This window comes from Rosa rugosa, chromosome 7 (genome assembly GCF_958449725.1).
Source record: "Rosa rugosa chromosome 7, drRosRugo1.1, whole genome shotgun sequence".
NCBI lineage: Eukaryota > Viridiplantae > Streptophyta > Magnoliopsida > Rosales > Rosaceae > Rosa > Rosa rugosa.
This window is the reverse complement of record NC_084826.1, coordinates 37,028,491-37,041,632: the sequence shown is the minus strand read 5'-3', so window position 1 is coordinate 37,041,632 and position 13,142 is coordinate 37,028,491. Positions and strand designations below refer to the sequence as shown.

Sequence of the window (13,142 nt, the reverse complement as noted above, 5' to 3'; positions counted from 1 at the left end):
ACGAACGCAAAGCTGAGGATGACACGGTAACAATGCTCCTTCACCTTGAGAATCCAGGCAGGTGTGTGCGGATAGTAGAGCTTAGGAGAGAAAAAAGAATTGTCACTCTTTTTGCGAATAGTATAAAAATGTGTTTGCATAGACCGCACAAACTATGCCAAGAATTGATCTATCAGTAATTTTTTATAAGATATACGTCAACCAGGTAGCAAATTTAGTTATCCAGAAGAAGAGAAGTTTGACCCGAGAATGAAATGCAATAATAGAAGCTAAAGTGAACAAGCTATTGCTAGTAGAATTTGTGGATTAAGTGCAACACTCGAAGTGGTTGGCTAACATGTTGTTGGAAAAAAGAAGAAGAATGAGAAGTGTAGGGTTTACGTGCTCACCAACCTCAATGAGGCTCGTCCAAAAGACAATTATATGCGTCCTTGAATAGACTAGCTTGTGGATTCTATAGTGAGACATCAATTGATTAGCTTTCTTGATGACCGTAGCGGATACAATAAAACAAGAATGCATGAAATGAAACCGTTTTGATTTCAATGGCCGTATAGGTTAAATGCATGCCCATGATTGTAATCAAAGTTCATTGCCTTGAACATATCAAAAAATAACTTAACATGACCTTCTCCATTCAACTCTCTGAAGCTTGATCAAGTATGATTGCATTCTGCCTTGGTGGGATGCCCTTACAAACCCATAAGTCTCGGACCTCAACGACAACAAAAGGGTTGGGCATTTGGATATGAAAGACTGGGAAACCGGCTCGAATATGTTGAAACCGACCCGGTCTGGTTGGGCTTTTTTAAGAAGTTGAAGTTTTCTACTGAAGCCTGTACCGCATGTATTATGAACCGGTTTGACTCCAAGCCGTGAATTTGAAAAAAAAAATAATAAAAAAATGAAAAGCCAAAGAGACTGAAGTTTTCGTCCTATGACATGTGTCATTATCTTATTAGTCTTTCGGACAAGCTTAGGGTAGACTCGGCACAGGTAATTAGAATCCCAAGTATAAAAGCTTAACCCAATTCCATTTCGCAATTTTTCCTGTTTGATTCATTACCTAGTTCATTTGAGTCTTCTAAGTCTTCTTCATCTCTTAAACTTAATTTATGAACTCAAGTAAACCCATTCTGATGTTCCCCACCAAATTAGATTAAAGGTTACCATCTCCCACACCCAATCCCAACCACCCACTCTGCCGCCACCTCCACCATTGCGCATCTGATAACCACCAGATCCACTTCATCCCATTCAAACTCAATCCAAAGATAACATCTTCAAGCCTAAGGGCATCTCCAAGAGACTACTTATTTCAAAATAAATTTAATATTTGGCTAATTTTAGGCTAAAATTCTACTCCAGCAAAATACTTAAACAAAAGTTAAATTTAATTTTTGCTAAATTCTCTAGCTATATTTAGCTAGAGATGAGAGAGAATTTAACTAAAACCTAAATTTAACTTGGGATTTAGGTATTCTGCTGGAGCATAACTCAATAGCTAACTAGTTATATTTCACTTTTAGCTAGTTTTAGCTATGAATATAAGTATCACTGTTGGAGATGCTCTAAGACCTTATCTACCAAACGTCTCTTAATTTTTTCGTGCACTCTTTGCCACATACCTACAATATCATCAAGTGATCAATCAATTACACCAAGAACAATACAGCCACAATTGTATCTGCAGTTCCTTACAAGTTTTTGAAACCCTCAAGGTCAAGTGATGCTTCGAGTAACAACAATTACTACCCCCTCCCTCCATGCCTTTATGGTGATCGATGTTTTTCCCCTCCCTCAAGTTCTCTCCTTTGTAGATTGATAGATCCAGGGAGATAGTGTCTAGTTTAACTAGACAGTGTTGTTTCATTTGTGTGTTTGTTTTACGTACTGTTGGCAATTTTCATTGTCGTACGTTTTTGTTTTCTCCCATGAATATGGGTAGAAGTTGACTAGTTTGTTCATGTAGTGTTAATGTTAGAACCGAAGGCTCTAATTAACGTTAGAGAAAGAAAGAGAGAGAGAGAGAAAGAGAGAGAGTAATTGAGACACAAGAAGTATAGTGGTTCGTCTCCCACCTTAGTGGGAGACTACGTCCACTTGAAATGTTGAACTATGTGTGTTGGGCCTTGCGGCCCAAGAGGATTACAAGAGGATGTAATGGAGTGGATTCTAAGTGGGGGGAGTGGTCCCTTTTATAAGGAAGGGAGCCACTCTCCTTTACAAGTTTTCCAATGTGGGATGCTAAAGTCCTATTCTAGTGCATAAAGGCTTATTATGGAGACAACTTGGCAAGGCCGGGAAGGTGGCTTCCCGGCGAGGTATTGGCCGCTTCCGACTATCATGGTGTAGCTTGAACATTGGGATACGAGATGCATATCGCCGTTGGGTCCCACCATGGCTTGTGGGCCCACCAAGAGGGTGTTACTTATGCTTGGTGATGTAGCAAATCCTCTATACAATTAGAGGTATGTACAAGTCCCCGAAGTCCCCAAGTAAGAGGAGCTTCTTAGTTGGGGAGTTATAAACATGATATCATCAAGCATATAAGTGACGTCCGGGCGGTGCCGGACCCCTACAAGTCCCCAAACTCCGTAAGCAAAAAGGGACTCTTCAACCTGTAAAACAAATATAGGAACATGCGCATGTAGAATGCTTGTTGTTTGTGAGTTGCACTGATATGCATTGACATATACGAATGTACGAGGTGCATGATACATGTTGATGTATATATGTGAATGGTGCTGAGTATGATTGATTATGAGCTCGAGCATGCACATGGTTGTGTGAGCATACAACAAATGAGCATATGAAGTGCATATGATGCATAAATGAGTGATGTGTGCAAGAAAGTGAACGAGGTCGAGTTGATGAGGTTATGCCCATGAGGTGTAAGTTGCATGAGTGCCGTGAAGGCAATAGTTTGTAACTCATGAACAATGAATATGCAAACGTGTGTGTTAGTTTGGTTTTCGCTCGTATTAATGAAACGTGAAAAGAATTTGATTGTTGCAAACGACAGATGGTAGAAGAATTCAATGTTCCATTAATGTGTACTATGCCGAGGAGACACGAGTGTAAAGCTCGAGAATGTCGGGGAGGAGTGAGCGTGAAGCTCGGGGGTTGCCGAGAAGACAAAAGCGTTAAAGCTCGGGGATGTCATGAGGCATTAACGGGTAGCTCGAAGGTGATACCCTGAGACATGAGCGCAACCGTTGCTAATTATGCTGGATTGTATGTACAAGTCCCCGAAGTCCCCAGTCAAGGAGGGTTTTCTCACGGGGTTGGTACCAAAGCGTGGCTTTGTGCCGTATTGCGAGCATAATTAGTGCAAGTGCGTCGTCCATCTAGAATTTTGTCGGAGCGAACGCTTATGCCCTTTCGGGTGGGCCCCTGCTAGGCCTTCCAAGGAGTCCCCCACTCCTGGCTATAGACCTCCGTATGGTCGGAAAAATATTTGATGAGGGGAGCTGCGTTTAAGCAGTGGGCGTTAGGTAGCAAACCTAATCTTTTGATACCCAAGCATCGGGTGTTAACTGCCGGATCAATGGCTACCATAGGCTGCGTTAACCGGTCCCTTTACTCTTTCCCAGAGAAGAAAAGCTTGACTGCACACTATGCCAAAAAGGCCATCAGACGACATAAAACTAATTTTATGTCGTCTGAGTTTTTCAGACGACATATAAATTAAATGTGTTGTCTGAATACACAGAAAAACCATACTTTGAATTTTTTGAAAAGATGGTCTGATTCAGACAACAATTATATGTTGTTGAAAAAATACAGAGATTCTCTACATTGAACCCTAGCAAAAATTTTAAAATTCCCCCCAAGAAATTTAAGTCTTTTCCCTCTCAAGTGCCCAAACTCTGTAGCTGACTAGTTAATGGGTGATATTCAGACGACACAATTGTGTTGTCTGAATATGATGAGTTTGACTTCAATTAATTGTTTCAAGTCTCGACATAACACAGAACACCCAATATCACGGTCTAAAACTCAAACCCTTGAAAAAACTATCTAGAACTCTATCTTCTCTCTCAGCAACCAAAGACTCAACCGAATAGTGCATTCTCACTCGATCAATTAGCTCTCTCATCTCAACCTAGAACCCGCGAAAACTCAAACACCAGCCTCACTCTCTCCTTTTCACTTAGCTCTCTCAAATCTCAGTTCTCTCTCAACTGATTTCGATTCGGTTCTTTTCTACTTGGGGATGGGGTGCCTTTTATCCTCGTCAAAATAACAAACACCGTTCAGTGTTCCGGTTACTGAAAACCCAGACCTCTCTCTCTCTCTCTCTCTCTCTCTCTCTCTCTTAGCCTCCTTGATAGTCGACGACGGCGAAACGGCGGCATTCAGTGACTTTGCTTGTTGTCTCCTTGAATCCAAAGTCAATCACTCAGTGAGTCGTCGTCGTCTCTCTCTCAATCTCTCCTGGACGGTCGCCGGCAATAGCCTTCTCCTTCTGTCCTCGAAGCTCGATTGCACCGACCCTCTCTCCTCGAATTAGATCGTGTGCTAGTTCGATTTGGTCGTTTAAGCTTTGTTTTTGAGAAAGGTGTTGGCTTTAGTGAATTTTTCTGGGATTTATATGATCTGGGTTTCGTTCAATTTGGTTTTTATTGGGCTTTTAATGCATGTGTTTTGTTTCTCAATAGATGAAATTAGTAAGTTTAATTGAAACATGGTTGTTTTGCAGATCTATACCTTCAGATTCTTCACCCTAAAGCTGACTGGTTTTGACTAGGATTTTGCAAAATCTTGCTACACTTGGTTCACATCTTTTGTTGTTTCTTCTGTTGTAGGATAGTGAACCTGATATAATTGATGGTGCGGGTGCTGAAACAGGACATGTAATACGCACAACTGTTGGCGGTCTAGGTGGTTAATCTAGACAGGTCGGAAGAAAGTCTATTTGTATGGAAATTTAATTGAGTAATGTCATTGTAACTTGGAAATGGTGGTTTCTTGCGTCTTTCATGATGTGCATTCTTTTTTCTCTTATGTGGATTGACAGACAGTGAGTTATATTTCAGAACATGTGGTTCGAACTGGCTCTTTTGAGGTTGTTTTCCAGGTTGGTAAACAATATTTTGCTCTATTGAATCTATTCTCATTTGATCTTCCAATAGATTACAGTGTTGAACAGACTTGAACTTCTGTGCACAGGCGAAATGTAGAGAAACTGGAGAGATTGTTGCTATCAAGAAGGTTCTCCAAGACAAGCGTTACAAGAATCGGGAGTTACAGATTATGCAAATGTTGGATCATCTAAACATTGTTTCCCTAAAACATTGCTTCTTTTCAACTATAGACAAAGAAGAGGTTTACTTGAATCTCGTACTTGAATTTGTTCCTGAAACTGTTTACCATATCGCAAGGAACTATAGCAGGATCAACCAGCGGATGCCTTTAATATATGTTAAACTTTATACCTACCAGGTATGAAGTTATTTGATTCTATAGTTTTCTCTTTTGCCGTGTGTTGTTTATCAAAATTTCTATGGCATGAATCTTGCCTCCATAGATGAGCATATTACCTATGGCCACCAAGTATATTTGGTTCTATGTTCATAATTTCTAATGTTTCTTTGCTTTCATTATTTATACTTGTTTATAGCCCAACTTCTTTTTGGTACAGATCTGTCGGGCACTTGCTTATATACATAATGGCATTGGCATCTGTCACCGTGACATCAAGCCTCAAAATTTACTTGTAAGATTATTTTTCCATATGGATGGTTGCTTTTGTATGACTCTGGATATCCTGTCTGATACCGATTCACTGGGTTCCTTAGCAGAGCCATTGGACACATGACCTATATAAGACTTCTACTGGTTTTACAAAAATTAATCAACTACGTGTAATATTTTTTATATTAAATTTAATCCCAAAAACACTAGGGAAATTTTATATTTAAATCAAGAAATGCAAATGGTAATACTTCAGTTAGTGCAATGTAGTTCTGAGAATAACATGCTAGCTTTAAAATGATATTTTGGATCATTGGACCTGTATGCATTCTATATCTCATGTATATCTGTGTGTTTGTGTGAAACATTTCTATTACCTGATGCTTCTACATATCAATTTCAAGTGTCCATTTCGCAGAAATTCCATGAATTGTGATGATATACATTCAGCTTTAGCTTCATATGATATCCTTCTATTTCTTTACCTAATCGCTCTAGTTTAGTTTGTTACTTTGGTGGCTTGAGCTTTTACAGTTTCTTTTTCCTCTTTGAGGAATTGATATCTGAATTCTCGTAGAGCCAAATAATTTTGACATCTTATGCCAAATGCTTGATTTGTCTTAGTGAAAGCTGTCAATAAGAATTTAAAATAATTAACAAAGTTTCTTATCAGTAGAGAATCTGAGCAAACTGGGGTATCTACTATCTTGCTACATACCATGACGGATAAGTTCAAAAAAACAATTCACATACGCTGACTAAGTTGCATCTGATGACCATCCTTTTTATATATTTGTTCTTTCATTGATCTTTTATTGGTCATGCTCAAATCCTACCTGTGCATATTCAGGTAAATCCACACACACATCAGCTGAAACTTTGTGATTTTGGGAGTGCAAAAGTCTTGAGTGAGCCAGACAGAATTGTTGGGGAGCTATTGCAGCTTGGGGGATATCTCAAATTGATTGAGTTGGGTCTTGAAGGTAAGCAATCACCTAATCTAGGATTTTGTGCATTGTGAAATTGTTTAATTTAACTTCATACTTCTGCTGAAGTTGAATGATTATTACTAAACTGGTAGCTAAATTTTGATGAACATTGAACAATATCTATTCCTGACCACAGATTGTGCAAATGAGTCGATTGATGCCCAGAAAGTGTTTGGTTATGCTCTTTACAAAGATGGGAAGGATACAACACTGTCTTATCCCTTGGAGGCATCTGCTCATATGGACCAGTTTATCTTCTCTCTGGTCTTAACCCTCGTCCATTACACTTGTTTCTCCATTTCTTTGCAGCTGCCATCTATGGTGTTGTCCACTTAATGCTTCCGTTCCCTTCACCTAAACGCATGTGGCTTGGGTTTCTAACTTTCTATTGATCTTGGTATGTCAAAGAAATTATTTACACTTCTTTGTTGTGAACACGTTTGTCAATTATGTATAAATTTCCATGTAAACATAACTGGCTGCTTATAAATATCTCTCTGGTGTTCTATTTTCAGAGTGCATCACACATCATATTCAGTCTCTTAAGGTAAGTTCTAAGTTTGAATTGGATGTTTGAATTGGTTAATGACTTAATGGGTAGTTGGGTACTGAATCTATTTCAGTATTTTGCGATTGGATTGAACAATTGGAGTATTGGACAGTTTGAACTTTGAAGAGAAGAATTTGTTCTTCAGTTGTTACTTCTTCGTATCTGTTTGAATGAGTTTGCTACTTCTAATTTTGGTACTTAGTCTTGATTTGGATGAGTTAGCTACTTCTAATTTTGCTTATTTTCGTGAGTTTTTCTATTTGGATGAGATTGATTTTTTTTTTTGTGTTTTCCTTTTGTAAATCATAGTGATTTTCATTGCTGGTAGTCTGGTACATATGATATGTTGCTTTCCTTTTCGTATTGAATGATGACGAGTTAAGTACAAGGTTAGTACAAGTCCAAAATAGGAGTAATTGTGATGATGTTTATTATATATGAAGCCTGTCGCCTCCATTGCTTAATGTTTAAAATAAGAGATCCCAGGTCTGTTAGTGTTAGTTAATGCTCTGCTGGTGCATTTTTTATTTTTGTAAGCTGCCGTTTCAATTGGTTAATGCTCTATTGCTCTACTATTTCAAATTTTCAATTCTTTGATTTCTTCGATTTTTGATTCTTTGGTGCTTTGTGTGTTTTGTCTTCTTCGCTCTTGGTGTGTTTTGTCTTCGTCTTTTTTTTTTTTTCCTTCTTGTTTTGGGTACAAAGGAAGCCTAAGGCCTGGGAAGGGAAGGGGAGGGGCTAAGCTGGCCTTGGGTTTTGAGTAAATGTTCTAAATGGGGTGCTCTGGTCCCAAAGTGAGTCAGCAATTTACAGGACACTAGGATCAGTAATAAAGCAGTGAGCTAGCAGCAATGTACTTTTCAGGACACCATGACATTATGATCTAACAGTCTCTACTTGTGTGTACTTTTCAGCAATCAAATGAAGCACTATGTCATGCTAAATAAAGTTTAGGGTCAACCACTGATTTAATCATATGGTATATCACTCCTAGAGGTAACTAAAACGTAAGGAATAATTGAGCTTATGGTAACTGGATTGTTCATCGGAAGATACTGGACTGTTCATGCTAATGGTAACTGCAGCGCGTGCAGTTATTTTGGTACATTCAGGATTAACAAGTGCCAATTTGGTTGTCTCCAACCGACTCAACAATGGTATGTGTAAACTTGTTTACCACTGGATCAGAAAAAAACATTAAGTACCTATTTACTAATTTCCTATATTCTATCTATGTTTCAGGTATCATGTTCCTCAGTCTTGGCTCAAGCCATCCCAAAATCTGTTGGTGGTATTTGAGGAGCTTGCTGGCGATGTTACAAAGATTGATCTTCTGAAAGTCACCCACGTGTTGAGAAATGGCAGACCAAGAACTGAGGCAAACTGAAGGAGCAAAAGAAGCCTAAACTTCGACTAGAGTGTACAAACGAGCAATCCATTTCTACTATTAAATTTTCAAGCTTCGGTACTCCACCTGGAAGCTATGGGAACTGTAACCATGGTACATGTCACACTCCAAACTCTACCGATGTGCTAAATAAGGTACCCTCACAGTAGTGTAACGCTGCTACTGCTTTACTTCAGTTCAGGGTCAAAGTTTTTCCATTTACCCAAGTTCAAGATCAATAAAACCTTGGACAAACTTGCAGTATTGCTAGCTATTTTGCTATGTTGTTTACTTGGTTGCCCGGATTGTGTAGTGCTTCTAGTTTATTAGCTTGCAGTACTGCATGCATATATTTTGCTACCTGTATAGATTATTAGATATGGGCCATTTTGAACTAATGTTCATGATTAGGCTTGTGTACACGAGACGATGATGGATTGTTTCCAAAATGATTTTGGATGTGGATTTTATGGTTTCATGAATGGCAATTTTATGGTTTCACTAATATGTGTTATCTCAAATTGCAAGCTACAACAAAAGCACACCAAAATGTGTGGTTGCAGCTGCACAAAAACCAATTAGAAGTCGATCTATTGTCTTTTTGGCATTGGGACAACAGAAAATTGTAGCCTAAATGGAAAAACAACAACATAAATTAGATGAAAGTGTTGGCTAAAGCGTATAACAACAAATAAGTATGGTTGGACTTAATCACAGACAATATAAAAGACCTAATATTTGTGGTCCCTTTTATATTCAGACGACAAATATTTGTCGTGTTAATAATCTCAAACGACAGTAAATTGTTGTTGTAATGAAACTGACATAACAGAAAGAATATGATATCTATTGTCTTAACCATTTACCAACATCACATACGTACAGTTTCAAAACTTTCACACAACACTTAAATGTCATATGAATGTACCCTAGACCGACACTTAATTGTAGTCTGAAACAGTTTACGACCACAGATATATGTCTTGCAAATATGCTTTACACAATAGAATTTACAAAAGGCTGTGGTTGTATTGTTTCTCAGACAACACAAAACTGTTGTGTTACCGCTTTTAAAGATACATATCACATTGGTCCCGAAATGCAAAACTCATCAGACAACACATGAAATTTATTTTTTTATGTCGTCTGATAACCCCAAGACACGACACCGTACTAGACGACATATTTTGATTCGTTCAGACGATAGAACAGTTCTGTCGTCTGAAGGCCTTTTTGGCATAGTGCGCATTGTCGCGTAGCGGTCATTGTCATTATGAGGCATTGCCTTACCGCTTGGCGGTTGGTCGTGGACCATAGACTTGTGGAGTCTAGACCTGTTTTAGGTATTTTTCTTGTAGGGAGATTTTGACAAAGTATGGTGGCCAAGAGGCTAGCCAATATATTTACATTAGAGTACATGTAAAGTGTGCTAATTGTATGAACAACAAATAAGCATGGCATATTTTTCTTAAGTGAGTGTCACATTAAATGGATTGAAGCATGTCATGTGTATAGCATGTACTTGTAGTAAAGTTGCTAATAACATTTTTGCATTTTTTTAGACATGCTTAAGGGTCATGGAGACATGTTAAGGCATGACAATAGTATGTAAGCATAGTAGGTGTGCTACTAAAATTGGTACAAGTTGTGAGCATGCTTAAAGTCATTTGGAACGTATAAAATAAAACTTGGCTTTAGCATGGCATGAGCTCTAAATGCAAGAGCATAAAGAAGGAGATATGTTTACTTATCTTATGCCGATTTGGAGTATATTGGAGTTGGAATTGATATGGGTACCCAAATCATGTTGGAGTTGTCCAAACATGACGCTCCATGTTGAAGTTGTCAACGTATCCGATACTAGTATCGACATCAAGGTACTCCTTGCAAGTAGGTAAATGCTCGAGAGGAAAGTTGGATTTCCTTGAAAGAAAATAGATGATTAATACGTACATGAATTTGTGAAATCAACATTAGCAACTTGCACAAGTGCTTTGATAAAATAGACAAATTATTTGAATATATGTATCAATTGAGCAAAGTGTACAAACAATGCAATAGTGTAGTAGTTGATAACAAATGACATGTTGTATTTGTGTGCTTCTAATGTGTTTTGTTTTGTTTTGTTTTTTTTTTAATATTGGCAATGAAAATAGGTCATCATTTGTGCACTGGTCATCATATGTGCGCTAGGCGCTGGAGCCTATATAAACATATACCAAAATAGCATTGAACTACAATGACTAAATTAGGTTTGGACCAAGAGTGGTTGCTATTTGAATGTGCAATTATAATGTCGAAAAACATATACGACATATGGCCCTAATCATATGTATACATATATGCAGTAGCTATGTGAGTTTACTAGCGAATATGTGCACATGTCATGCATTTTCTAAAGGTAGTGAGGTCAATTGAGTGAGCGAATTTGCGCTGACATGCCATAGGCAATAACATAAGACTATCGCCACTGACGGTGCATCTTGATAATAATGAAAACAACAATGGATATGTGGTATGGGTACATCAAGTTATTGAGCACCGTTCAGTTGTTTGTGGTAGAAATGTAGACAAGATTATAAATAATCACATGCTTGCTTGTTTTTGTAGACAACGTGGGATAGGCACGAGTAATTAAGAAAGTAGTGAAAGCTATGTGGTCTCTTGACGACAAACCCATACTCAAATTTGTTTTGACTGAAATTGGCAGGAAAGCCTACAAGATTCAATATGTGTAATAGTTAAACATAGTAGCTAGGTTGTGTGCTTAGGTAGATGCACCCATTAAATCACATGGTAAAAGTGAGATAACCCTTTAATGTACATGCATATGCAGCCACTTATACATATTGTTTATACATATACACCCATGCGCCATAAAACATAAGGTTAGAAGGGTAGTTTCTGTTGGCATCTTATGAACTAAGAAGCCGGAAATGTATAGTAACTTCGAAGGCAAAAGTTCAAACATTTGTAGGCCTGTGCATGTGTCAATAGGCATGGCTATACATGCTTGTATGAAGTAGAGATCGTATATACAAGAGCATTCATGAAATGGTGGGCTGAATGTGTGTGTGCAGACAAATTTACTCATGGCATTGATACGTGGCATCGATTTAGTATAGTAGCTAGCATAACTGATCATGCATATAGTTAAAACATGGCAAGTGTCTGGAGTGGCACAGTCGTTTGCAGCCCCATATATATAACTCATGCGTTGGTTTCTGCTCAGGAAATAAGAATGAAAACCGCAGAGCATGTCTGAAATGTAAACAGAGTATATGATGGAATGTGCTTATCTCATTTGTGATAATTGAAGATGACTGAAGAAGAAGGGTGTTGGGCAGCTGAGGATAATTGATGACAGGACCCGCCCCGGATTTCACCCTGAAATCCGAAGTGACCCTGCGGGGCCCACCTTAGAAGAAATTCTACCAAAAATTTGGCGGAACTTCCCCTAAAATGGGCAACCCAAACCTGTAGGGAACATTTACACTTCTCAATCGAATCATCCTTATGCCCCTGGAGCCACCCTGCTCCCCAAATTAACATCAATCTCCAATTCACAAAACACATATCTCAACTTGAATAACATAAATCCCATAGGTAATCAGAGCAATTCTAACAGAAAGGTATATGAGGAAAACCTAATTCAAAGGCAGATGCGGAAGCCATGCTGCTGACTATGCCTCAATTTCGTGTACGCCCGACCTCAACTAATTTGCCTGCAAACTGGGCATTTGAAACCGAAGGGCCCAGGGGAAAAGTATTGAAAACACGTTAGTGTGAGTGGACAAAAATAAACAATTCTAAACGAAAGAAATTTTATACTTTCCCCATTTATTTCCTTAAAAACTCTCGATGCATGCAACGATTTAGAAAACAAATCACGAGAAGCTCCGCTCAAGAAAAACCGACTAGCCCCGCTAGTCAGAAACAACTGAGAAAAAAGATCGAAACTCCAATACTCAACAGGATAAGACCAGCCCCGCTGGTTACACGGAAATCAGACTAGGCCCCGCTAGTCGAGAAATGATAGGATATGGGGAAGAGATATCACCATACGGGAAATGGAGCCTCCCAGGCTCTACCTACCCTCAACTGCCACTCACACATAGATTGTGCGAGGAGGAGAACTAATAACCTCGACTGCCACCCACGTGAGGAGGAGAATAAATCACCTCTACTGCCACTCACCAACACAAAGTAGGTGAGGAGGAGAACAAGCTACCTCAACTGCCACTCACCAACACAAAGTCAGTGAGGAGGAGACCTAATCACATAACCCGCGTATGGTGAGGAAAAATCATCGAAAACCAGTAAATCCATGTAGCTTCCCCATATTTCTCACGAGATAGAAACCATGTATTCAACGACGTGACCCCGCACGCCAAGATTACTCTCAATCTCAAAATGGATAAGTGAGAAATAGGAATAAATCGACGGCGTGTCCCACACGCCCAAATATTCTCAAATCCGTGACCAAAACCGGAAATTAGTATAGGTAAATCCCATT

The 13,142-nt window shown here is 38.8% G+C and overlaps 2 protein-coding genes across 2 annotated transcripts; both read left to right on the top strand.

Annotated features, from left to right (window-relative positions):
• Positions 1–942: 942 nt before the first annotated feature.
• LOC133723249 (shaggy-related protein kinase kappa-like) lies at positions 943–7,025 on the top strand. The gene is made up of 7 exons (XM_062150066.1): positions 943–996; positions 4,812–4,874; positions 5,024–5,083; positions 5,176–5,448; positions 5,648–5,722; positions 6,551–6,683; positions 6,826–7,025. Exons 1-7 carry the CDS (start codon positions 943–945, stop codon positions 7,023–7,025), a joined length of 858 nt encoding a protein of 285 aa, XP_062006050.1.
• A 1,225-nt stretch (positions 7,026–8,250) lies between these two features.
• LOC133719742 (beta-galactosidase 5-like) lies at positions 8,251–8,666 on the top strand. Its single transcript, XM_062145912.1, has 2 exons — positions 8,251–8,396; positions 8,482–8,666. Exons 1-2 carry the CDS (start codon positions 8,266–8,268, stop codon positions 8,624–8,626), a joined length of 276 nt encoding a protein of 91 aa, XP_062001896.1. The 5' UTR covers positions 8,251–8,265; the 3' UTR covers positions 8,627–8,666.
• The last annotated feature ends 4,476 nt before the right edge of the window (positions 8,667–13,142 follow it).